The 27,766-nt window shown below is 48.6% G+C and overlaps 1 protein-coding gene across 1 annotated transcript in view; it reads left to right on the top strand.

Annotated features, from left to right (window-relative positions):
* LOC119978372 (lysine-specific demethylase 5B-like) overlaps window positions 1–27,766 on the top strand; it is a 425,856-nt gene that overhangs the window by 126,074 nt on the left and 272,016 nt on the right. The window contains exon 7 of the mRNA XM_038819962.1: window positions 5,598–5,779. Within this exon, the coding sequence (XP_038675890.1) occupies window positions 5,598–5,779 (182 nt within the window). The remainder of the gene's footprint in view (window positions 1–5,597; window positions 5,780–27,766) is intronic.

Genomic DNA, 27,766 nt, shown 5'->3' with positions numbered 1-27,766 from the left:
GAAGAGGGCTGAGAAGAGTTTCAGGTATCTGGGGGTCCACGTGGCTAGGACCTGGGGGGCTATGCATAGGCTCAATTTATCGAGGCTGGTGGGGCAGATGGAGGAGGAGTTCAGGAGGTGGGATGTGCTGCCGCTCTCGCTGGCGGGTAGGGTCCAGTCGGTTAAAATGACGGTGCTCCCGAGGTTTTTGTTCCTTTTCCAGTGCGTCCCCATGCTGATCCCGAAGGCTTTCTTCAGAAGGGTGAACAAGTCGATTTTGGGGTTTGTGTGGGCGGGGAAGGCCCCGAGAGTAAGGAGGGTATTTTTGGAGCGAAGAAGGGAGGTCGGGGGCCTGGCGCTGCTTAACCTATGTGGACATTTTTGGGCAGCGAACGTGGCGATGATTCGTAGGTGGGTGACGGAAGGGGAGGGTGACGCATGGAAAAGAGTGGAGGCGGCGTCCTGTGCAGGCACGAGTCTGGAGGCTTTGGCGACGGCCCCACTCCTGCTCCCCCCGGCACAGTACTCTCCGGTGGTGGCTGTGTCCCTTAAAATTTGGGGACAGTGGAGGCGGCATAGGGGGGAAGTGAAGGCCTCGGTTTGGGCCCCGATACGAGGCAATCATCGTTTTGCGCCAGGGAGAATGGATGGGGGATTTGGGAGCTGGCATAGGGCGGGCATCAGACAGTTTGGGGACCACTTCCTGGATGGAAAGTTCGCGACTCTGGAGGAGCTGGTGGAGAAGTGGAACCTCCCCCCTGGGAACGCCTTTAGGTACTTGCAGGTCAGGGACTTTGTTAAGAAGCAGGTGGCGGAGTTCCCGTGGCTGCCGCCGAGGGGGGTGCAGGATAGGGTGCTTTCGGGGACGTGGGTCGGGGAAGGGAAGATCTCGGCTATCTACCAGCTGATGCAGGAGGAAGAGGAAGCCTCAGTAGATGAGCTCAAAGTGAAATGGGAGGAAGAGCACCGGGAGTGGGAGGGGCAGCACGGTAGCATTGTGGATAGCACAATCGCTTAACAGCTCCAGGGAAGCTCCATGATAAATTGCCCTTAGTGTCCAAAATTGCCCTAAGTGTTGGGTGGGGTTACTGGGTTATGGGGATAAGGTGGAAGTGTTAACCTTGGGTAGGGTGCTCTTTCCAGGAGCCGGTGCAGACTCGATGGGCCGAATGGCCTCCTGCACTGTAAATTCTATGATCTATGAGCTAGGGGAAGAGATTGAGGATGGGATGTGGTCGGACGCCCTGGAAAGGGTGAATTCTTCCTCCTCTTGCGCGCGGCTCAGCCTAATCCAGCTGAAGGTGCTGCACAGGGCTCATATAAGCCGGTTTTTCGGAGGGGAGGACACGTGTGGACACGTTTGTCTGAAGTGGTTGGGTCTAGGGTCAGGCCGGGCTGGGGGCTCGCGATCTTTGGAGTAGCTTCGGAGCCGGGAGTGCAGGAGGCGAGAGAGGCCGGCATTCTGGCCTTTGCGTCTCGAGTAGCCCGGCGTAGGATTCTGTTGCAGTGGAGAGATGCGCGGCCCCCTAGTCCGGAGACCTGGGTCAATGACATGGCCGGGTTCATTAAGTTGGAGAGGATGAAATTTGCCCTGAGGGGGTCGGTACGGGGGGTTCTTTCGGCGGTGGCAGCCCTTTCTCGATTTCTTGGCGAAAGGGTAGAGAGAGATCAGTCTCTGCAGCAACCTGGGGGGGGGTGGGTTTGGGGATGGTCGGGAGGTTCGATTTTGCAGCGGTGGGTTCGTTCTGTTCTTTTTTTTCTGTTCTTTTTTGTATAACCATCTGCTATTTGTTACTATTTATTTTGGGGGGGGTGAGTTCTGCTCTAGCTTCGGTGTGGAAAAAAAACTCCTCATAACCTCAAATGGCAGCTCTCACCCACCAACAGCTCCACATCTAACCTCCACTGTGGCCGTTGGGCCTCCCCTGAAACATCAGCAAATCCACCCGTTGCGGCACATGGTCAGAAACCACAATCGCCGAGGACTCCAACTTGGCCACCCCCGCTAGCAGTGCCTTATCCATCACAAAAAAGTCGATCCTGTGCACATGTGAGAAATATGAGAACAACTTCGTCCTCTGCCTCACGGGTCCACTGCCCCCCATGCGATCCATGAACCCTCTCAACTCCCTAGCCACAGCCTTGATGACTTGGGACTCAAACGGTCTAACCTCGAATCTAAGTCTGTATTGAAATCGCGCCGCATAACCAGCCTGTGCGTGTCCAGGTCCAGGATCCTCCCTAACACCCGCCTTGTAAAGTCCACCTCATCTCAATTCAGGGCATAAACATTCACCAGGACCACTGGCATCCCCTCCAATTTCTCACTAACCATCACATAGCTACCCTCCGGATTGGCCACAATGCTCCCCACCTCAAAAACCACTCTATTACCCCTGAGTGGAACACCTGCCCTACCCATCCCTTCCTCAGATTGTCAGATCCCCCAACTTCAGGTGCGTCTGCCTTCAAGCTCCTCAAGTGCGTGAAAACACCTGACCGTTTAACCGACCCATTCAACCCTCACGGGTTCCACGCCTGGTCGGGGGGCTCCCCACCCCATCCCGTGCCAATCAGCCATAACCCTTTTTAAGCCGGCCTGCGTCATGCACCCCTCCAGGCCCACACCCAGATGACCTCCGCCATCTCTCCCCAACTGCGTCATATCCACCACGCTCATGTCAGCAACCAGCCCCCCCCCTCCCCCAATGCACAGCCAAACAAAAAAACAACCCTGTCCCCCCTCCCCCACGCCTTTCTCCTGACAACCCCACTTCACTCCCATTAACTAGCACACCCAGCCAGCATGGTGGCCTGAGTCCAAGGCTTCCCCTCACCATCACAGTCCATCCCCCCATTCCCCTCAACCACCAACAAACAAAAAGAAGCAAAAGCCACACTCACTATCCGCTCCCCCCCATCATAACCTGCCCCAATCCACCACCCAATATGCCCCACGATTTACACAGAACTCTCCAAAGTTTAATGTTCTCACACTCCTCCCAGTCCATATTGTCTCATAAAGTCTACAGCTTCCTCCGACAAATCAAAATAAAATTCCTGCTTTTGATGCGTCACCCACAAGAGGGCCGGGTACAGATCCCCAAACTTCACTCCTTCTTGTAGAGGGCGGCCTATATCTGATTATACCTGGCGTTCCGCTTGGCCAGCTCTGCACCCAGGTCCTGGTGAATCTGCAGCTCACTCCCCTCCCAGGTGGATTTCTTGGTCTGCCTCGCCCACCTTGATCTCTTTATCCAGGAACCGATGCAGCGTCATCACCATCTCCCGTGGCAGCTCCCCCACCTGAGGCCTCTGACTCAGCACCCTGTGTGCTTGTTCCACCTCTAGGAGCCAGTTAAAGGCCCACTCTCCCATCAGTTTTTCCAGCATGCTCACCTCAAACTTGGCGGCCTCCACACTTTCAATGCCTTCGGGCATCCCAACCATCCTCAAATTCTGCCTCGAGGAGTGGTTCATCAAGGTCCTCCGACTTCTCTCTCAGCTTCTGCCGGCTGCTCATCACCATCCCCATCTCCGCCTCCAACGAGGTCAGCTGATCCTCATGCTCCACCTCCGACTCCTCCACCTTCTGGATCGCCAGGCCTTGAGCCTCCTTACTCTGTTCTACCCGCTTGATTGCCGCCTTAAGTGATTCCCCCACCTTTGCCAAATTGTCTGAGGCCTCTCTCCTCTGTGGCTGGAATACGCCATTTCAGAACTCCACCAGCTGCTTCGTCAACCACTGGGCAGGCAACACTGCCCTCTTGAACTCTGCCATCTTCACCTGTGTCGCACCACTAAATCTTTCCTGCACGAACTGCTCTCTCTTCCTCTTGGTACTCCTTGTCCGCTGATCCATACACCAACCCCAGCAGAGGAGTATCACCTTCCCTGGGCACTCACAAACCTTTTGCCCTCAAACACCAAACACCTCCGAGTGAGAGCCACAAAATGTGCAACCACTTCATGGCCGCCACCGTAAGTCCCCCCTGCAGAATATTTTGTACCTTTTCTAGGTGTCCGTTATTTTGACACCAGGGAGGCAACACACCGCAGGATTCTCAATAATGCTTACAGAAATGCCTGTCTGGTGCCATAACTATGGAATCTACAATAAAGACAGCATTTCCACTTTCTGGTGTTCTGTCCTGTGCAGTTCTTTGTCCATTGGTTTGCCTGGCCTGCACTCATCCAGCCGTCTCCAGTGTTGCATACTGGTTTGAGAATGGCATGCACCCTGAAGATTCCTGCAACTTTTGTCTTGCTACTCTTTTGGATGACCGCCATACACTGTGTGGAACTCTACAGTCTGACAGTCCAGGAACTTCTCATCTTCCTTGATGCTCCGCTGTAACTCCCAACTTCCTCTCAAGCTGGGAAATCCTGAGTTATAGCTGGAGCAATGACAGGCATCTCGGACACAAGGGGACTGAAATTCATAGAATCTTAGAATCCTAACAGTACAAAAAGAGGCCATTTGGCCCATCGAGTCTGCACTGCCCCTTTGAAAGACCACCATATTCCCTATTCCCCTGCCCTGTAAACTCACCCTAAGGGACAATTTAGCATATCCAATCCACTTAACCTTAAATGAAATCGGAGCACCTGGAGGAAACCCATGCAAATGCGGGGAGAAAGTGCAAACTCCATACAAGATGGTAATCGGACCAGTGTCCCTGGCGCTGCAAAGCAGGAGTGCTAACCACTGCACCACCGTGCCGCCAAGCCACATGGCTCCAGAATTGTAAGTAACAGGACTCAACTGCCCATCAACAATCTGTTCCATCTTTAATAATCTTGTTCGTGACTCCTAAAAATTATAAATTTTAATTAATGTTTCTGAACCTCTTATAAACAGAAATATCTTAATCTACCACCCAGACCAGAATGTAAAATGTTGTCTTTGGCTCAGTCCCATATTATACAGGCTCAGTTCTGAACTATGTTGTGTTCAAGCCTGGAATTAGTGCAGAGAAGGTTCATGAGGCTAATCTCTGATGCCAAAGAATTGAGTTCAGAAAGTTGTGTACCTTCTTCCTTGAAAGGGAGGCAGTAAGACAGGGGAAATTTTAACCCTGAGTACTGTTTGGAGTCATAAGAGAGCACAGGTACATGGAGCATACAGTGCAGAAGGAGGCCATTCGGCCCATCTAGTCTGACCGACCCGCTTAAGCCCTCAAGTCCACCCTATCCCCGTAGCCCAATAACCCCTCCTAAACTTTTTGGACACTAAGGGCAATTTAGCATGTCCAATCCACTGCATGTCTTTGGCCTGTGGGAGGAAACCGGAGGAAACCCTTGCAGACTCCGCACAGACAGTGACCCAAGCCGGGAATCGAACCTGGGACCCTGGCGCTGTGAAGCCACAGTGTTAACCACTGTGCTACCGTGCTGCCCAAGTTCAGAAGATTGACTCAGGTAAGCCGTGGAGGTGAAATAATTTAGTCCGATATTGAAGACATTGAATTGACATTTCAAGCTAATAAATAGTGGCAACAAGATGCATTCTGTAGGAGAGGAGAGATTGTTGCAGTTTTTAAATCTGTGTCTTTCTAATGTGGTATTTGGAGTCAAATGTTATCACTGCAGTACATTTTTATGTCTTTTTCTTGCAGGAGTACTTTGATTCAGGATGGAATTTAAACAATATGCCGGTGCTGGAACCTTCAGTTCTTACACACGTTAGTGCTGACATCTGTGGGATGAAATTACCCTGGCTCTACGTAGGGATGTGCTTCTCCTCTTTCTGCTGGCACATTGAGGATCACTGGAGCTACTCAATCAATTATCTGCATTGGTGAGAGACAGCCACTGATAGATAGTCAAGACTTTGGTCATTCCAGTTTAACGTGTTCTCAAAAAGAACAATACAAAGGCATTGCTCAGAACTATGCACGTAGAATGCTATGCATTCGGTCTTGGTTACACTTGAATGACAGACAAGGTTTTTTTTAAACAATGTTCGAAAATTAACTATAAGGTGGAATGCAGCGGAACAGAATGTATGCTGCCTCGCACATTGCTCAGTGCTCGCAGATAAATTGTTGCCCTGTTAATATGTAACTTCAAGACCAAACTTTCTAAGAAACATTGGGTGGAGTGAGGAGAATCTTCACTGCACAGATAGTTTAAGATTATCATAGAATCGTAGAATGCTTACAGCACAGATGGAGGCATTTCATGCTGGCTCTCAGTCAGAACAACTCACCTTATCTCTTTTCCCTGTAGCCCTGCCTATTCCTCCTCCTTATAAATATATTTTTCTCTTTTGAAAACCTCAATTGAATCTCTCTTGATCATGCATCCAGGTAGTGCTTTCCAGATCCTAACTCACTCGCCCGTTTATTTTAATATCCTCATGTCGCTGTTGCTTCTTTGTCACTTGCCTTAAATCTGTGTCTTTTGCTCTGACAACGTAAACATTTTCTCCCTATCCAGTCTGTCCAGATCCTAAATTATTTTGAATGAAACCCCAGTTTTTCCATCTTACCTGAATCTTATCTGAATCCTTTCTGAATCCTTTCTAATGTCTTCACATCTTCATAATGTGTGGTGCTCCAAATTGGACACAGCACTCCAATTGAAGCTGAACCAGTGTTCTGTACATGTTTATCATAACTTCCTTGCTTTAGTGCTCAATGCCCCTATTTATAAAGCACAAGATCCCATGTGTTTTTATTAACAGCTTTCTCGTCCTTTTCTGCTTCCTTCAGTGATCTGTGCACATATACCGCCAAGTTCCTCCGCTCCTGCTCCCCTGCTGAAATTGTATCCTTCATTTTATATTGCCTCTTGTTCATTCTACTGACATTAATCACTTTACACTTCTCTGCAAATTTCATTTGCCACTTATCCATTCATTCTGTTGTTTTAAAGTTCAACACAATCCTCCTCACAATGCTTCCAAGTTGTGTGTGATGTACAAATTTTGAAATTATGCTTTGGACTCCCAGGTTTAGGTTATTAACATGTTTGCCAGCAAAGTTATATTATGCGTCATTTATTGAATTACTTTTGAAGTCCATTTACACCACATTACCCCCATCAAATCCCGCTGGCACCATACCAAAAATAGTTAGAAAAACAGTTTCCCCATCACAAATCCAAGTTGGCTTTCTTTATTTAATCCGTATTTGACCAAGTGCCGATTAATTTTATCCTGCATGATTTATGGCTTCACCTCCGAGATTAAACTGTAGTTGCAAGGATTATCCTTGAAACCTATTTTGAACAAGTGTGTAACATGTACAATTCTCCAGTTCTTTGCCACCACCCCTGTTTCTAAGGAGGATTGGAAAATTATGGCCAATGTCGCTTCAACGCATCTCATTTGGTCCTGGTGACTTGTCAAAAGTACATCCAGACTATCCAATACCTCCTTTTTATCAATTTTTAGCCTATTCTGTTTGTCAGTTACTTCCTTTTTTGGCTTTTTTTGCCCTTTTTAGGCAGCATCTTCTCTCTTGGTGAAGATGGGTGCAAAGTACTAATTTAGTACCTCAGCAATGCCACTTGCCTCCATGCGTAAATCCCCTTTTTAGTTCCTAATCAACCCTACTCCTCTTATTAACAACCATTTACTATTATTATGCCCATAGAAGACTTTTGGATTCCTGTCTGTGTTAGCTACTAGTCTCTTATACTCTTTGCTTCTCTTTGTTTTTTTCACTTCCCCTCTGAACCGTCTATATTCAGCCTGATTTTCAATTATATTATGCACAGGCATCTTTTTTTCACCTTACTCTTTGTCTCTTCTTAGCCTTAACCAAAGCTATAATTTAATAATAAACATTTCCAAACTATTTTATGGTACATGCTGTTTTGCAAAATTCAGAAAAGAAAGATGTGCCTGAACATGCTGAATAATCTTTTGATGTCATCAACAGACCCACATTCAACTCCATCTTGGGTTTTTAAATGCCCCTCACAATAGTTTCTACATGTTGAGTACTGAAATAAATGAAAGGAATTTAAACTTAAATTTCTGTGTCAGGTGGTGCTTATCCTAGGAGGCGAAGGAGGAAGTTTACTGCTCCTTGTCTCTCTTCATTAAAGATTCTTTGAGTGTTATTGAAATTTAACAGTCATGGAAGCTAACAAATACAACATAATTTGAATTATCCAAATTTGACTGCAGCACAAAATAATGGTAGTTATTCTTAGCCTGGAGTACAAAAGCAAGGAGATTACAGTGAACCTTAGAATGATTTGATCACAACTGAATTATTGTGTCCAATTCTGGGCATGACACTTCAGGAAAGATGTGAAGACGATGGCAAAGGTGCAGAAAAGATTTACAAGAATTATTCTAGGGATGTGGGACTTCAGTTGCAAGGATTGATTGAAGAAGCTGGGCCTTGGAGAAAGGAAGGTTGAGAGGAGATTTAATGGAGGTTAAAATCATGACGTGTCCAGACAAAGTAGAAAGAGAAAAAACGATCCTATTGGCAGAAAGGTTGAGAACCAGAGGATATAGATTTAAGGTGATTGGCAAAAGAACCAAAAGCAACTAGAGGAAAATCTTGCTCACACAGAAAATGGTTATGATCTGGAATGCAGTGCCTTGAGAGTGTGTTAGAAGTAGGTTTAACTTGTGGCCTTCAAAAGGGAAATAATCAATAATTTAAAAAAATTAATTTTGAGTATCCAATTCTTTTTTTTTCCAATTAAGGGGCAATTTAGCATGGCCAATTTACCTACCTTGCACACCTTTTTGGGTTGTGGGGTGAGACCCACACAGACACGGGGAGAATGTGCAAACTCCACATGAACAGTGATCCAGGGCCGGGATCGAACCCGGTTTCTCAGCGCCGTGAGGCAGCAGTGCTAATCACTGTGCCGTGAATAGACACTTGAAGGGAAAATAAATGGCTGGGCTTTGGTGAAAATTTGTCAGGGTATCGGAAAAGGTGGAGAGTGGGACTAACTAAATTGCTTTGCAGAGTGCTGACATGGGCTCGACAGGCTAAGTGGTCTCTTCTGTGCTGTAACCATTCTATGATAAACTGACAATACCTGTAGAATAAGTGAGAGGGGCAGTCAGCATCAAGTTAGATCTGGAAAATTCTGCTTGATAATGTTACATTACTCAATTATTTCATGTATTTATATCGTGCTTTTACTATCCCAAGGCGATTCACAGATATGTAATCAAACCAAACAATTGATCATAGAATTATAGAATTTACAGTGCAGAAGAAGGCTATTCAGCCCATCGAGTCTGCCACATCCCTTGGAAAGAGCTCCCTACTTAAGCCCATGCCTCCACCCTATCCCCGTAACACCACCTAACCCTTTTGGACACCAAGGGGCAATTTATCACGGCCAATCGACCTAATCTGCACATCTTTAGAGTGTGGAAGGAAACGAGCACCCAGAAGAAACCCACACAGACATGGGGAGAAATTGCAAACTCCACATGGAGAGTCACCAACAGCTGGAATTGAACCTGGGTCCCTGGAGCTGTGAGGCAGCAGTGCTAACCACTGTGCCACCGTGCTGCCCAAAGGAAATATTAGAGGTGTCCGAAAGTTAATCAAAGTCATAAGTTTTAAGGAGTGCCTTAAAGGAGTACAGAGGAAATTCCAGGGCTTGGGGTCTAGACAGCTGAAGGCAAAGGAAATTGGGGGTGATAAGTGACCAGAATTGGAGGAATGCAGACATTGCAGAGGGTTGTGAGGCTGGACAGATGCTATGATAGAGCTGTCTGCTGTGTTACCTGATGGTTTCGGATGATGTAGTTTTGTGTGAAACGTGAAAAGTCAGAAGAACTTGAGAAAGAACATAGGCTGAATAAGTAATTGGTTTCAAAAAATAGGAAAAGCAAGTATTCTGGAGGGGTACAATAACAACAGAAATTATTGGAAATATGCAGCCAGCCTGGAAACATCTGTGAGAAGAGAAATAGTTAAAATTTCAGATCACCGACCTTATGTCAGAACTAAAAGTTAATTCTGATGGAAGTTCGTTGACCTGAAACAATACCTTTTTCAGGTGAGCACCACCAGCTGTATTTGGCTTCTGTATTTATATGATGTGTTTCAGATTGAGGTAGTATTGAGTGGAGCTCCTCAGAGGTTTGTCTTGGAACCTTGTTGTTTCCAATCAACACTTTTTGTGGATCCAGAAACCAAGTGGAAGCCTGACAAAAATAGGAATACCACTAAAATACATATTGGTGGGTTGGGACATAGCTAAAGATCTGTGGGATTTAGCACAGGTTTACAACTGCACAAGCAAGTGGCAAATCAGAGTTAATGTTCATAGTACATGTTTAATATTGCTTGGCATAATGTGCATAAGCATACAATGATCTGGCACAGAAATGCAGGTGATATATGATTTAAAACAAAGCGGTTAACCACTGTGAAAAGAGCACTAACTGAATTGATACAAATGAGGTTGCACTTGGTGCAATGAGAACTATAACTGCTGTGGTTAAATTCAGTAAGAAGTCTTACAACACTAGGTTAAAATCCACCAAGTTTGTTTCCAATCACTAGCCTTCAGAGCACTGCTCCTTCCTCGGGTTCCAGAAACATTTATACAGACAAAGGCAAAGATGCAATATGATACTTTGAATGCGAGTCTTTGCAGGTAATTAAGTCGACAGATCCAGACGGAGCAACTGGAAAGAGGGATAATCACAGGTTAAAGAGGTGTGAATTGTCTCAAGCCAGGACAGTTGGTAGGATTTTGCAAGCCCAGGCCAGATGGTGGGGATGAATGGGTACCGGAATGGGTACACATCATGGGTAAATTGTACAATAGAGAATCCTGTCCTTCGGATAGAAGGCAATTTGAACACTGTTTGCGCTTCAAATACTTATCATGTTTTATAAATGTTTTTTGAGGTTGTAACGAGCAGGGTGAGGTCTTGTGGCACAGGGGTAGTGTCCCTACCACTAGATCAGAGGCTTTGGGTTCAAGTCCCACTTCAGAACCTGATGGCTAAGGAAGGTGGATGCATAATGTGGCCAGCCAGGTGGATTTTTAGCCTGCAAATCCTTCCAACCTGAGAGGTGGAAAAGTGTGGGAGTGTTTCCTGATCACCCATACTTCAGAAAGCAATGACAAACAACTGAAGTACATTGCCAAGTATAACAATGGACCAATCCAATGGTGGTTCACAGCCGGAAGATCCACTGTTGCCAGAGGGCATGATACCTAAAGGATGAGGAGGAGGAATGCGCAGGGTAGATGAAGGGGAATCTGTGGATGTGCTGTATTTGGATTTTCAATGCGAATTTGTAAGGTGCCATACAAGGAAAGGGGTCAAACCGCTACAAAGTCAATAAAAAGGAATGAAACCGGATGGACCACCCGGCATTGACCAAGGCACCGGAAATGGCAATAGAAAACCCAGATCTGTAGACCTAGCCAAGGCCTCCTTACTAACAACTGGGGGATTATGCCAAAATTGGGAGAGCTGTTTCACAGACGAGTCAAACAACAGTCCAACAGTCATACTCACGGAATAATACTATACAGATAATGTCCCAGATGCCATCATCACCATCCCTGCATAAGTCTTGTACCACCGGCAGCCATTATATGCCATCAGTTGCAGTAGAATTGAACTCACCTACAATCTGTAAACTCATGCCTGGTATATTCCCCCACTGTACTATCATCATAGTAGATATCAAAATAGATAAGTCCCCTGGGCCAGATGGGATTTATTCTAGGATTCTCTGGGAAGCCAGGGAGGAGATTGCAGAGCCTTTGTCCTTGATCTTTATGTCACCTTTGTCGACAGGAATAGTGCCGGAAGACTGGAGGATAGCAAATGTTGTCCCCTTGTTCAAGAAGGGGAGTAGAGACAACCCTGGTAATTATAGACCTTACTTCGGTTGTGGGTAAAATGTTGGAAAAGGTTATAAGAGATAGGGTTTATAATCATCTTGAAAAGAACAAGTTGATTAGCGATATTCAACACGGTTTTGTGAAGGGTATGTCATGCCTCACAAACCTTATTGAGTTTTTTGAGAAGGTGACCAAACAGGTGGATGAGGGTAAAGCGGTTGATGTGGTGTATATGGATTTCAGTAAGGCGTTTGATAAGGTTCCCCACGGTAGGCTATTGCAGAAAATACGGAAGTATGGGATTGAAGGTGATTTAGCGGTTTGGATCAGTAATTGGCTAGCTGAAAGAAGACAGAGGGTGATGGTTGATGGCAAATGTTCATCCTGGAGTTCAGTTACTAGTGGTGTACCGCAAGGATCTGTTTTGGGGCCACTGCTGTTTGTCATTTTTATAAATGACCTGGAAGAGGGTGTAGAAGGATGGGTTAGTAAATTTGCAGATGACACGAAGGTCGGTGGAGTTGTGGATAGTGCTGAAGGATGTTATAGGTTACAGAGGGACATAGATAAGCTGCAGAGCTGGGCTGAGAGGTGGCAGATGGAGTTTAATGTGGAAAAGTGTGAGGTGGTTCACTTTGGAAGGAGTAACAGGAATGCAGAGTACTGGGCTAATGGCAAGAATCTTGGTAGTGTAGATGAACAGAGAGATCTCGGCATCCAGGTACATAAATCCCTGAAAGTTGCCACCCAGGTTAATAGGGCTGTTAAGAAGGCATATGGTGTGCTAGCCTTTATCAGCAGGGGGATTGAGTTTCAGAGCCACAAGGTCATGCTGCAGCTGTACATAACTCTGGTGCGGCCGCACCTGGAGTACTGCGTGCAGTTCTGGTCACCACATTATAGGAAGGATGTGGAAGCTTTGGAAAGAGTTCAGAGGAGATTTACTTGGATGTTGCCTGGTATGGAGGGAAGATCTTACGAGGAAAGGCTCAGGGACTTGTGGTTGTTTTCGTTAGAGAGGAGAAGGCTGAGAGGTGACTTAATAGAGACATATAAGATAGTCAGAGGGTTAGATAGGGTGGACAGTGAGAGTCTTTTTCCTCGGATGGCGATGACATAGCTTTAAATTGAGGGGTGGTAGATATAGAACAGATGTCAGAGGCAGTTTCTTTACTCAGAGAGTAGTAGGGGTGTGGAACGCCCTGCCTGCAACAGTAGTGGACCCGCCAACTTTAAGGGCATTTAAGTGGTCACTGGATAGACATATGGATGAAAATGGAATAGTGTAGGTCAGATAGGCTTCAGATGGTTTCACAGGTTGGCGCAACATCGAGGGCCGAAGGGCCTGTACTGCGCTGTAATGTTCTATGTTCTATCACCAAGCCAGGGAAGCAACCCTGGTTCAATGAGAGTGAAAGGAGAGCATGCCAGGAGCAATATCTGGTGTCAACCTGGTGAAGCTGCAACACAGGACTACTTGCATGATAAACAGTATAAGCAGTCGGTAACAGAAAGAGCTATGCGATCCCACAACTAGTGGATCGGATCTAAGCTCTGCTTTACTGTCAGATTCAGTTGTGAATTGTGGTGAACAATTAAACAACTCACTGGAGGAGGAGGCTCCACAAATATCCCCATCGACAGTGATGGAGGATGCCAGCAAAGCAGTGCAATAATTTTCAGCCAGAAGTGTTGAGTGGATGATCCATCTTGGTCCAGCATCACAGATGTCAGTCTTCATCCAATTTGATTTGTCCACGTAAATCAGGAAACAGCTGAAGGCCCTGGATATTGCAAAGCCTATGGACCCTGAGAATATTCTGGTACTAGAAGTGAAGACTGGTGCTCCAGAACGTGCTGCACCCCTATCCATGTTGTTCCAGTGCAGCTACAACACTGCCATCTACCCAGCATTGTGAAAAATTGCCCTTGTATATCGGTGATCGGTGGACATGCACGGCTAGATCTCTCTGCCTGTCAGTACTTGCAAGAGTTCTACCATTTATTTGGTAATTCCTACATGCATTTGACCGTCCAAAGTGCATTACCTCACACTTGTCCATAAGAACATAAGAACTGGGAGCAGGAGTAGGCCATCTGGCCCCTCGAGCCTGCTCCGCCATTCAATGAGATCATGGCTGATCTTTTGTGGACTCAGCTCCACTTTCCAGCCCGAACACCATAACCCCTAATCTCTTCATTCTTCAAAAAACTATGTATCTTTATCTTAAAAACATTTAATGAAGGAGCATCAACTGCTTCATTGGGCAAGGAGTTCCATAGATTCCCAATCCTTTGGGTGAAGAAGTTCCTCCTAAACTCAATCCTAAATCTACTTCCCCTTATTTTGAGGCTATGCCCCCTAGGTCTGCTTTCCCCCGCTAGTGGAAACAACCTGCCCGCATCTATCCTATCTATTCCCTCAATAATTTTGTATGTTTCAATATGATCCCCCCGCATCCTTCTAAATTCCAATGAGTACAGTCCCAGTCTACTCAACCTCTCCTCGTAATCCAACCCCTTCCAGTCTGGGATTAACCTAGTGAATCTCTCTGCACACCCTCCAGCGCCAGTATGTCCTTTCTCAGGTAAGGAGACCAAACCTGAACATAATACTCCAGGTGTGGCCTCACTAACACCGTATACAATTGCAGCATAACCTCCCTAGTTTTAAACTCCATCCCTCTAGCAGTGAAGGACAAAATTCCATTCGCCTTCTTAATCACCTGTTGCACCTGTAAACCAACTTTTTGCGACTCATGCACTAGCACACCCAGGTCTCTCTGCACAGCAGCATGTTTTAATATTTTATCCTTTAAATAATAATCCCTTTTGCTCTTATTCCTAATTAAACTCCATCTGCCATTTCTCCGCCCAAGGCTCCAACTAGTTTATATTCTGCTGTATCCCCTGACAGTCCTATCCACTATCTGCAACTCTGCCAATTTGTGTTGTCTGCGAACTTACCAATCAGACCAGCTACATTTTCTTCCAAATCATTTATATACACCATGAACAACAAAGGCCCAAGAACTGATCCCGCTAGTCACAGGCTTCCATTCAGAAAATTGCCCTTCTACTGCTACCCTCTGTCTTCTGTGCCCAACCCAGTTCTGTATCCAACTTGACAGCTCTCCTCTGATTCCATGTGACTTTACCTTTTGTACCAGTTTACCATGAGGCACCTTGTCAAAGGCTTTACTGAAGTCTGTGCATACAAATCTACTGTCTTTCCCTCATCTATCATCTTTGTCACTTCCAGGGCAGCACGGTGGCGCAGTGGTTAGCATTGCTGCCTCATGGCACCGAGTTCCCAGGTTCGATCCTTGCGCTGAGTCACTGTCCTTGTGGAGTTTGCACATTCTCCCAGTGTTTGCGTGGGTTTTTCCCCCACAACCCAAAGATGTGCAGGGCAGGATTGTGTGGATTGGCCGCACTAAATTGCATCTTAATTGGAAAAAAAATGAATTGGGTACTCTAAATTTATTTATTTTTAAAAATCTTTGTGACTTCCTCGAAAACCTCGATCAAATGAGTGAGGCACGACCTCTCCTTCAGAAAACCATGCTGTCCATCACTAATAAGTCAATTTGTTTCCAAATGTGAGTAAATTCTATCTCTAAGAATCTTTTCCAATAATTTCCCGACCACTGACGTAAATCTTACCGGCCTATAATTTCCTGGATTGTCCCTGCTGCCCTTCTTAAACAATGGAACAACATTGGCTACTCTCCAGTCCTCTGGAACTTCACCTGTAGCCAATGAGGATACACAGATTACTGTCAAGGCCCCAGCAATTTCCTCCCTTGCCTCCCTAGGTATTCTGGAGGAGATCCCCCCAGGGACTTACCTACTTTAATGCTTTTTAAGCCACATATCATATATGATATGATATATTCATATCAACATGATAGGTCAGAGGCTAGGAATCCTGCAGCAAGTAACCCACCACCTTATCCCCAAAGCCTGTCCACCGTCAACAAGCAGAAGTCTGGTCTGTGATGAACTTGCCTGGATGAGTGAAGCTCCAACAACAAAGCTCAAGAAGCTCAACATCATCCAGGACAAAGCAGCCCGGTTGATTGCCACCCCATTCACAAACATCCACTCCCTCCACCACCGACGAACAATAGTAGCAGTGTGTACCATCCTCAAGATGCACAGCAGAAACTCAGCAAAGCACCTTCCAACCACACATGAGAATACCAAGTGGAAGTTCCCTTCCAAGTCACGCACTCCTGAATTGGAAATATGTTGTTGTTCCTTCACTGTCGCTGGGTCAAAATTCTGGAATTCCCTCCCTAACAGCACAGTTGGTGTATCTACACCACATGGACTGTTGTGGTTCAAGAAAGCATTCACCACCACAATTATGGGCAAGAATGGCATGAATGAATGTTTTAAAATAGAGAAAATTAGCAGCTACAGGCCAATTAGTTGATCAGGGGAAAAAAATCACCAGGCACTTAGAGAAGTTTGATTTGATTAAGAAAAGCCAGGCAGATTTGTGAAGGGCAGATCGTACTTGACTAGTCAAGTTCAATATTTTGATGAATTAAAAGAGAAGGTTAATGAATGGAATGCAGTGGATGTTGTCTGTACAAATTTTCAGAAAGCATTTGTCAAGGTACCACAAAAAAGGTTAGATAATTAAATTAAGACTTGTGGAATTGGGCGGGGGTGGTGGTGGGGGGGGGGGGGGGGGGGGGGCGGGGTTGATAATAATGTTCCACACTTCCACCCTATCCCAATATCCACATCTAACCATTTTTTGGTCACTAAGGGCAATTTAGCTTGGCCAATCCACCTAACCTGTACATCTTTGGACTGTGGGAGGAAACTGGAGCACCCGGAGGAAACCCACACAGACACTGGGAGAACGTGCAAACTCCGCACAGACAGTGACCCAGCAGGGAATCGAACCTGGGACCCTCGCCCTGTGAAGCCACAGTGCTATCCACTTGTGCGACCATGCTGCCCCTGAGGGGGAGGATTTGATAGAAATGTACAAGATTATGATATGCTTAGGTGAGGTAGACGAGGCAAAGCTGTGCTCATTTCGCTGATTGTACAAGGACTAGGGACACAGCTTTAAGATTTTGGACAAGAGATGCAGGAGAATGTGAGGAAGAATTTATATGCAGTGAGTGATAATGACCTAGAACTCACTTCCCTTGAGTGGGGGAAGCAGAAACATCAATGGTTTCAAAAGGAAATTGGATTGCCAGGTGAAGGACATAAACTTGTAGTGTTGCGGAGAGTGGGAGAGTGGACTGGCTAGATTGCTCTGCAGGTGGGCAGCACGGTAGCACAAGTGATTAGCACTGTGACCTCACAGCACCAGTGTCCCAGGTTCAATTCGCTGCTGGGTCACTGTCTGCGGAGTCTGCACGTTCTCCCCGTGTCTGCGTAGGTTTCCTCCGGGTGCTCCGGTTTCCTCCCTACATTCACCACTCTCCCACAGTCCAAATACGTGCAGGTTAGGTGGATTGGCCATGATAAATTGCCCTTAGTGACCAAAAAATGGTTAGATAGGGTTATTGGGTTACGGGGATAGTGTGGAAGTGGGTCGATGCAGACTCGATGGGCCAAATGGTCTTACAAACTCATGTAATATTGACAATATATTGACTTGGATTAAGAATTGGTTAAAGGGCAGAAATGAGTCAGAAGAAATGGGTCAATCTTTGATTGGTAGGCTGTAACTGGTGGAGTAGTTCGTGTTCGGGGCAGTGATTGAGCTTCAGCTATTCAGAATCTATGTCAATGGCTTAGATGAGAGAACTTAGTTTATTGCATTCAAGTTTGCTGAAAATAGAAACTTGGGTGGGCAAGCATCCTGTGAAAAGGATGCAAGGAGGCTGAAGAAAGTTTTAAGCAGGTTAACTAATTGGGAAAAATGCAGTAGATGTTATATAATGCAGATACGTTATTGTATATTGTTAGGGAAAAATGGAAAGCAATATTTTTCAATGTTGAGACAGGCAAATGTTGACGTTCAGGGGGACTTGGGTGTACTTGTACACAAATTACAGAAGGATGATGTGCACGTATCAATCAATTAAGAAATCAAATGTGTTGGTCTTTGTTAGAAAGGGATTCGAGTGGAAGAGTAAAGAAGCCTTCAGTTATAACTGGACTTGGTGAGACCCACCTAGAGTACTATGTACAGTTTTGATCATTTTTACTTTGGAAGGATGCATCTGCCTAAAGAGGGAGTGCAACGTTGGTTTACTGGGCGGATTCCTGGAATGAGATGGTTGCATTAGAGAGACTGAGTGAATAGTCAGACGTTTTTCCCAGGGTAGAAAAGTAAATTTCAAGGCGACAGAAGTTTAAGATGCAATGGGGAAAGTTTAAAGGAGATGTGCGAGGCAAATGTTTTGCACAGAGGGTGGTGAGAGCCTGGAACGCACTGCCAGGCAAGGTGGTGGAAGCAGAAACGATAATGACGTTTAAGAGCCATCTTGACGAATACATGAATAGGATGGGAACAGAGAAGTGCAGAAGGTTTTAGTTCATATCAGGCATCATGATCGGTGCAGGCTTGGAGGTTCAAAAGGTCTGTTCCTGTGCTGTACTGTTCTTTATTCTTTCAGTAGACTTGTCTTATACTTTTAATATATAGGGCGTGATCTGATTGAAACATGCAAGACTAAAGTTCCTGAAAGGACCGATAAAGTAGCTGCTGAGATGGCTTTTCGTCTCACTGGGGAATGTAGGATTAGGCCATTTTGAACTAAGATGAGACATTTCTTCACTCAAAGGACTTTTGGAGATGCTCACTGAATAAGCATCCACATGTTTCTGGGGTAGAGAATACCAGATTTACAGATCAGGTTGAGAGATTTTTGGGTACGAAGGGAATCATCCCGTACCAGCCTCCCGAACAGGCGCCGGAATGTGGCGACTAGGGGCTTTTCACAGGAACTTCATTGAAGCCTACTCGTGACAATAAGCGATTTTCATTTCATTTCATTTCATGGGAAGTTGATGAAAAGATGGAGTTGAGATCGTGCAGCTGATAAACAAGAGTTGGGGCTCTGAAGGAATGGGCTCTGAGGATTGAATATTCTCTGTTTATCTTGTTTAGCAGTTGTTGTCAATCTGCTGTCTGGTACCTTTAATGGGCAGACAGATTGGTACTAAATTTTTCATTGATGCAATTTGCAATGAACTGTTGCTTATTGATTTCACAGCATGCTTGCTGAGAATAACAGCTTTGCAATGAAAGCAAGGGGGGGTTTAAGTTTTAAGGTCTGTTGGTGACATCAAGCTCGTATTTGTGATGGTCGCCACATGGCAGACCTGACTAAATTGGAGTAAAAGCATTTTCTCAAAATGATGAATATTTACTTTCAGCACAGTAATATTGGAAAGTGTTGTTGGTTAACCTTTCCTAAATTTGATCCCTTAGCTTCACATCTGTTCTTCCCCTTGTGCTCTCTGTCTCGCTTGCTTGTGCCCTCTCTCTTTCACTTGTGCTCTCTCTCTCTGGGTCGTACTCTCTCACTAGTGCTCTCGCTTGTGCCCTCTCCCTCGCTCTCGCTTGTGCTCCCTCGTCCTTGTGCTCCCTCGTCCTTGTGCTCCCTCGTCCTTGTGCTCCCTTGTCCTTGTGCTCCCCCTCTCGCTTGTGCTCCCCCTCTCATAGAAAATAGAACAGTACAGCACAGTGCAGGCCTTTCAGCCCACAATGTTGTGCCGACCATTTATCCTTATCTAAGATCAACCGAACCTACACCCCTTCAATTTACTGCTGTCCATGTGCCTGTCCAAGAGTCGCTTAAATGTCCCTAATGACTCTGACTCCACCATCTCTGCAGGCAGTGCATTCCACACATCCACCACTCTCTGATCTACCTCTGAAGAACCTACCTCTGACATCTCCCCGATACCTTCCTCCAATCACCTTAAAATTATGTCCCCTTGTGACAGCCATTTCCGTCCTAGGTAAAAGTCTCTGGCTATCCACTCTATCCATGCCTCTCATCACCTTGTACACCTCTATCAAGTCACCTCTCTGCCTTCTTCGCTCCAGTGAGAAGAGCCGTAGCTCCCTCAACCTTTCTTCATAAGCCATGCTCTCCAGTCGAGGCAGCATCCTGGTAAATCTCCTCTGTACACTCTCCAAGACATCCACATCCTTCCTCTAATGAGGCGACCAGAACTGGACACAATATTCCAAGTGTGGTCAACTAGAGTTTTATAAAACTGCAGCAAAACCTCGCGGCTCTTAAACTCAATCCCCCTGTTAATGAAAGCCAACACACCATATGCCTTCTTAACCCTATCAACCTGGGTGGCAACTTTGAGGGATCTATGTACGTGGACCCCAAGATCCCTCTGTTCCTCCACACTTCAAAGAATCCTGCCTTTAACCCTGTATTCAGCATTCAAATTGACCTTCCGAAATGAATCACTTCACATTTATCAAGGGTGAACTCCATCTGCCACTTCTCAGCCCAGCTCTGCCTCCTGTCAATCTCCTGTTGTAACCTGCAACAACCCTCAACACTATCTACAACTCCCCCAACCTTCGTGTCATCGGCAAACTTAGTACCCACTTCCACTTCCTCATCCAAGTCATTTATAAAAACCACAAAGAGCAGAGGTCCCAGAACAGAACCTTGCAGGACACCACTGGTCACCGACCTCCAGGCGAAATACTTTCCATCCACTACCACTCGCTGTCTTCTTTCGGCCCGCCAGTTCTGTATCCAGACAGCCAAATTTCCCTGTATCCCATGCCCCCTAACTTTCTGAATGAGCCTACCATGGGGAACCTCATCAAATGCCTTACTGAAATCCATATATACCACATCCACTGCCCGACCTTAATCAATGTGTCTCGTCACATCCTCAGAATTCATTGAGGCTTGTGAGGCATGACCTGCCCCTCACAAAGCCATGCTGACTGTCTTTAATCAAACTATGTTTTTCCAAATAATTATAAATCCTATCTTTCAGAATCCTTTCCAATATTTTGCTCACCACAGATGTAAGACTGATGGGTCTGTAATTCCCAGGGATTTCCCTATTCCCTTTCTTGACTAGGGGAACAACATTCACCTCCTTCCAATCATCCGGTACTACTACAGTGGAGAATGAGGACGCAAAGATCATCGCCAACGGCACAGCAATCTCCTCCCTCGCTTCCCGTAGTAACCTTGGGTATATCCCGTCAGGCCCAGGGGCTTATCGATCCTGATGCTTTTCAAATTTTCCAGCACACCCTCCTTCTTTATATCAACCTGTATGAGTCTATTAACCTGGTTCACACTGTTCTCATGGGCAACAAGGTCCCTCTCTCTTGTGAATACTGAAGCAAAGTATTCATTTAGGGCCTCCCCCCATCTCTTCAGACTCTAGGCACAAGTTCCCTCCACTACCCCTGATCGGCCCTACTTTCACTCTGATCATCCTCTTATTTCTCACATAAGTGTAGAATGCCTTGGGGTTTTCCCTAATTCTTCACGCCAGTGCTTTTTCATGCCCCCTTCTAGCTCTCCTCAGTCTATTTTTGAGTTCCTTCCTGGCTACCTTGTAACCCTCTAGAGCCGAGTCAGATCCTTGCTTCCTCAACCTTACGTAAGCTTCCTTCTTCCTCTTGACTGTTGTCATCCAAGGCTCCTTCACCTTACCATTCCTTCCTCGTCTCAGTGGGACAAAACAATTCAGCACTCGCAGCAAGTGCTCCTTAAACAACCCCCACATTACTGTTGTGCATTTCTCCAAGAACAATTGTTCCCACTTTGTGCTCCTCAGCTCCTGTCTAATAGCAGTATAATTTCCCCTCCCCCAATTAAATACCTTCCCATACTGTGTGTTCCTATCCCTCTCCATGCCTATGGTAAAGGTCAAGGAGTTGTGGTTTCTGTCACCGAAATGTCTCCAACTGAGACATCTGACACCTGGCCTGGTTCGTTGCTGAGCACCAAGTCCAATATGGCCTCCCCCCAGTCGGCCTATCTACATATTGAGTCAGGAATCTTTCCTGTACACACCTGATAAAGTCTGCTCCATCCAAACCATTTGCACTGAGGAGGTTCCAGTCAGTATTAGGGAAGTTGAAGTCACCCATGACAACAACTCTGTTACTTCTGCACTTTTCCAAGATCTGATGCCCAATCTGTTCCTCTATCTCTCTGGTGCTATTGGGGGGTCTATAGAAAACTCCCAATAAAGTGACTGCTCCTTTCTTGTTTCTGACTTTCACCCATACCGACTCAGCAGACAAAGCCTCCTCAACTCCCTCCTTTTCTGCAGCTGTGGTGCACTCCCTAATCCACAGTGCCACTCACCCTCCTCTTTTACCTCCCTCCCTATTCTTAAAACATCTAAACCCCGGAACATCTAACAACCATTCCTGCCCCTGTGAAATCCATGTCTCCGTAATGGCCACAACATCATAGTTCCAAGTACTGATTCATGCTCTAAGTTCATCTCCCTTATTCCCAACACTGCATTGAAATAGACACACTTTAACCCATTCCACTGAATGCAACTTTGCCCTTTCAACTGTCTATCCTTCCTCAGACTTGCTGCATACTATTTCTGCCTGTTCAACAGCTACCCTAACCTCTGACCCATAGCTCTGGTTCCCATCCCCCTGCCAAACTAGTTTAAATCCTCCCGAAGAGCTCCAGCAGACATCCCACCCAGGATATTGGTGCCCCTCCAGTTGAGGTGCAATCCATCCTTCATGTACGGGTCCCACCTTCCCCAGAAGATATCCCAATGATCCATATACCTGAAGCCTTCCCTCCTGCACCAGCCCTGTAGCCACGTGTTCAGCTGCACTCGCTCTCTGTTCCTTGCCTCACTTGCACGTGGCACCGGTAGCAATCCTGAGATCACTACTGTGCTGTCCTGCTCTTTAGCTTCAAACCTAACTTCCTAACATCACTTTTTAGATCCTCATCCCTTTTCTTAGCTCTGTCGTTGGTACCTATGTGCACCGCGACTTCTGGTTGCTCCCACTCCCCCTTAAGAATCCTGTAGACTCGATCTGAGACATCCCTGGCCCTGGCACCCGTAAGGCAACATACCTTCTAGGGGTCTCGCTCGTGACCACAGAATCTCCTATCCATTCCCCTAAACATTGAGTCTCCTATCACTATTGCTTTTCTATTCGCCCCCCTTCCCTTCAGAGTCACAGGGCCAGCCTCAGTGCCAGAGACCGTCTTGCTTGTGCTCTCCCTCTCGCTTGTGCTCGCCCACTCTCGCTTTTGCTCTCACTCTCTCGCTTGTGCCCTCTCTCTTGCGCTTGTGTTCTCTCTCTCTGGGTTGTTCTCTCTCACTTGTGCTTTTTCTTTCGCTTGTGCTCTCTTGCTTATGCTCTCTCTCTCGCTCGTGCTCTCCCCCTTGCTTGTGCCCATCCCCTCGCTTTTGCTCTCCCCCTCGCTTTTGCTCTCCCCCTCGGTTCTGCTCAACCCCTCGGTTTTGCTCTCCCTCTCTCGCTTGTGATCTCCCTCTCTCGCTTGTGCTCTCCCTCTCTCGCTTGTGCTCTCCCTCTCTCGCTTTTGCTCTCCCTCTCTCACTTGTGCTCTCCCTTACTCACTTGTGCTCTCCCTCTCTCGCTAGTGCTCTCCCTCGCGCTTGTGCTCTCCCTCTCTCGCTTGTGCTCTCCCCCTCGCATCTGCCACCTCTCTTTCTCGCTTGTGACACTTTATTGATCTCCCTCTTGCTCTGTCGCTCTCTGTTTCGCTTGTACTCGCCTTCTCGCTTGTGCACTCCCTCCCCCTCGCTTGTGCTGTCCCCCTCGCTTGTGCACTCCCTCCCCCTCTCTTGTGCTCTTCCTCCCCCTCGCTTGTGCTCTCCCTCCCCCTCGCTTGTGCTCTCCCACCCCTCACTTGTGCTCTCCCTCCCCTTACTTGTGCTCTCCCTCCCCCTCGCTTGTCTCCCTCAACCTCGCTTGTGCTCTCCCTCTCCCTCTTTTGTGCTCTCCCTCCCCCTCTTTTGTGCTCTCCCTCCCCCTCTTTTGTGCTCTCCCTCCCCCTCGCTTGTGCTCTCCCTCCCCCTCGCTTGTGCTCTCCCTCCCCGTCGCTTGTGCTCTCCCTCCCACTCGCTTGTGCTCTCTCTCCCCCTCGCTTGTGCTCTCCCTCCCCCTCGCTTGTGCTGTCCCACCCCTCGCTTGTGCTCTCCCTCCCCTTACTTGTGCTCTCCCTCCCCCTCGCTTGTCTCCCTCCCCTCGCTTGTGCCCTCCCCCCCTCGCTTGTGCCCTCCCCCCCTCGCTTGTGCCCTCCCTCCCCCCTGCATCTGCCCTCCCTCTCTCACGCTTGCGCTTTCCCGATCTCTCGCTTAGTCTTTCTCGCTCGTGCTCTCCCCCTCGCTTGTGCCCATCCCCTCGCTTTTGCTCTCCCCCTCGCTTTTGCTCTCCCCCTCGCTTTTGCTCTCCCCCTCGGTTCTGCTCAACCCCTCGGTTTTGCTCTCCCTCTCTCGCTTGTGCTCTCCCTCTCTCGCGTGTGCTCTCCCTCTCTCGCTTGTGCTCTCCCTCTCTCGCTTGTGCTCTCCCTCTCTCGCTAGTGCTCTCCCTCTCTCGCTAGTGCTCTCCCTCTCTCGCTAGTGCTCTCCCTCTCTCGCTTGTGCTCTCCCCCTCGCATCTGCCACCTCTCTTTCTCGCTTGTGACACTTTATTGATCTCCCTCTTGCACTGTCGCTCTCTGTTTCGCTTGTACTCGCCCCCTCGCTTGTGTTCTCCCTCCCCCTCGCTTGTGCTCTCCCTCCCCCTTGCTTGTGCTCTCCCTCCCCTTGCTTGTGCTCTCCCTCCCCCTCGCTTGTCTCCCTCACCTCGCTTGTGCCCTCCCCCGCTCGCTTGTGCCCTCCCTCCCCCTCACATGTGCCCTCACTTCCCCTCGCATGTGCCCTCCTCCTCCCTGCATGTGCCCTCCCTCTCTCACGCTTGCGCTTTCCCGATCTCTCGCTTAGTCTTTCGCTTATGCTCTCTCTAGCTTGAGCTCTCTTTCTAACTTGTGCTTTCTCTCTAGCTGTGCTGTCCCTCTTGCTTGTGCTCTCTCGCTTGTGCCACCCCTCTCTCTCGCTTGTGTGCTCTCCCTCTCTCGCTTGTGTGCTCTGTCTCTGGGTTGTTCTCTCTCACTTGTGCTTTTTCTTTCGCTTGTGCTCTCTTGCTTATGCTCTCTCTCTCGCTCGTGCTCTCCCCCTTGCTTGTGCCCATCCCCTCGCTTTTGCTCTCCCCCTCGCTTTTGCTCTCCCCCTCGGTTCTGCTCAACCCCTCGGTTTTGCTCTCCCTCTCTCGCTTGTGCTCTCCCTCTCTCGCTTGTGCTCTCCCTCTCTCGCTTTTGCTCTCCCTCTCTCGCTAGTGCTCTCCCTCTCGCTTGTGCTCTCCCTCTCTCGCTTGTGCTCTCCCCCTCGCATCTGCCACCTCTCTTTCTCGCTTGTGACACTTTATTGATCTCCCTCTTGCTCTGTCGCTCTCTGTTTCGCTTGTACTCGCCTTCTCGCTTGTGCACTCCCTCCCCCTCTCTTGTGCTCTTCCTCCCCCTCGCTTGTGCTCTCCCTCCCCCTCGCTTGTGCTCTCCCACCCCTCACTTGTGCTCTCCCTCCCCTTACTTGTGCTCTCCCTCCCCCTCGCTTGTCTCCCTCAACCTCGCTTGTGCTCTCCCTCTCCCTCTTTTGTGCTCTCCCTCCCCCTCTTTTGTGCTCTCCCTCCCCCTCTTTTGTGCTCTCCCTCCCCCTCGCTTGTGCTCTCCCTCCCCCTCGCTTGTGCTCTCCCTCCCCGTCGCTTGTGCTCTCCCTCCCACTCGCTTGTGCTCTCCCTCCCCCTCGCTTGTGCTCCCTCCCCCTCGCTTGTGCTCTCCCACCCCTCGCTTGTGCTCTCCCTCCCCTTACTTGTGCTCTCCCTCCCCCTCGCTTGTCTCCCTCCCCTCGCTTGTGCCCTCCCCCCCTCGCTTGTGCCCTCCCCCCCTCGCTTGTGCCCTCCCTCCCCCCTGCATCTGCCCTCCCTCTCTCACGCTTGCGCTTTCCCGATCTCTCGCTTAGTCTTTCTCGCTCGTGCTCTCCCCCTCGCTTGTGCCCATCCCCTCGCTTTTGCTCTCCCCCTCGCTTTTGCTCTCCCCCTCGCTTTTGCTCTCCCCCTCGGTTCTGCTCAACCCCTCGGTTTTGCTCTCCCTCTCTCGCTTGTGCTCTCCCTCTCTCTCGCGTGTGCTCTCCCTCTCTCGCTTGTGCTCTCCCTCTCTCGCTTGAGCTCTCCCTCTCTCGCTAGTGCTCTCCCTCTCTCGCTAGTGCTCTCCCTCTCTCGCTAGTGCTCTCCCTCTCTCGCTTGTGCTCTCCCCCTCGCATCTGCCACCTCTCTTTCTCGCTTGTGACACTTTATTGATCTCCCTCTTGCACTGTCGCTCTCTGTTTCGCTTGTACTCGCCCCCTCGCTTGTGTTCTCCCTCCCCCTTGCTTGTGCTCTCCCTCCCCCTTGCTTGTGCTCTCCCTCCCCTTGCTTGTGCTCTGCCTCCCCCTCGCTTGTCTCCCTCACCTCGCTTGTGCCCTCCCCCGCTCGCTTGTGCCCTCCCTCCCCCTCACATGTGCCCTCACTTCCCCTCGCATGTGCCCTCCTCCTCCCTGCATGTGCCCTCCCTCTCTCACGCTTGCGCTTTCCCGATCTCTCGCTTAGTCTTTCGCTTATGCTCTCTCTAGCTTGAGCTCTCTTTCTAACTTGTGCTTTCTCTCTAGCTGTGCTGTCCCTCTTGCTTGTGCTCTCTCGCTTGTGCCACCCCTCTCTCTCGCTTGTGTGCTCTGTCTCTGGGTTGTTCTCTCTCACTTGTGCTCTTTCTTTCGCGTGTGCTCTCTTGCTTATGCTCTCTCTCTTTCGCTTGTGCTCTGCTGTCCCCCTCGCTTGTGCTGTCCCCCTCGCTTGTGCTCTCCCTCCCCCTCGCTTGTGCTCTCCCTCCCCCTCGCTTGTGCTACCCCTCCCCCTCGCTTGTGCTCTCCCTCCCACTCGCTTGTGCTCTCCCTCCGCCTGGCTTGTGCTCTCCCCCTCGCTTGTGCCCTCCCTCCCTCTCACTTGTGCCCTCACTCCCCCTCGCTTGTGCCCTCCCTCCCCCTCGCTTGTTCCCTCCCTCTCCCTCACTTGTGCCCTCCCTTTCCTTCGCTTGTGCCCTCCCTCTCTCACGCTTGCACTTTCCCTATCTCTCGCTTCGTCTTTCGCTTATGCTCTCTCTGACATGTGCTATCCCTCTTGCTTGTTCTCTCTCGCTTGTGCCACCCCTCTCTCTCGCTTGTGCCACCCCTCTCTCTCGCTTGTACCACCCCTCTCTCTCGCTTGTGCCACCCCTCTCTCGCTTGTGCCACCCCTCTCTCTCGCTTGTGCCACCCCTCTCTCTCGCTTGTGCCACCCCTCTCTCTCGCTTGTGCCACCCCTCTCTCTCCGCTGTGCCCCCCCTCTCTCTCGCTTGTACCACCCCTCTCTCTCACTTGTGCCACCCCACCTCACTCTCGCTTGTGCTCTCTCTCCCCATCGCTTGCTCTCCCTCGCTTGTGCTCTCCTCCCCCTCGCTTGTGCTCTCCCTCCCCCTCGCGTGTGCTCTCCCTCCCCCTCGCGTGTGCTCTCCCTCCCCCTCGCGTGTGCTCTCCCTCCCCCTCGCGTGTGCTCTCCCTCCCTCTCGCTTGTGCTCTCCCTCTCGCTTGTGCTCTCCCTCTCGCTTGTGCTCTCCCTCTCCTCGCTTGTGCTCTCCCTCTCTCGCTTGTGCTCTCCTTCTCTCGCTTGTGCTCTCCCTCTCTCGCATGTGCTCTCCCTCTCTCAGTTGTGTTCCTCTCTCTCGCTTGTGTTCTCTCTCTCGCTTGTGTTCTCTCTCTCGCTTGTGCTCTTTCTCTCGCTTGTGCTCTTTCACTTGTGCTCTCCATCCCGCATGATCTCTTTCTCTCACTCTCGCTTGTGCTCTCTTTCTCTCGCTTGTGCTCTCCCTCCTCCTCGCTTGTGCTCTCCCCCCCCTCGCTTGTGCTCTCCCTCCCCTCACTTGTGCTCTCCCCT

Source organism: Scyliorhinus canicula, chromosome 15 (assembly GCF_902713615.1).
Source record: "Scyliorhinus canicula chromosome 15, sScyCan1.1, whole genome shotgun sequence".
Classification (NCBI taxonomy): Eukaryota; Metazoa; Chordata; class Chondrichthyes; order Carcharhiniformes; family Scyliorhinidae; genus Scyliorhinus; species Scyliorhinus canicula.
This window is presented reverse-complemented; position numbering and strand designations above follow the sequence as displayed.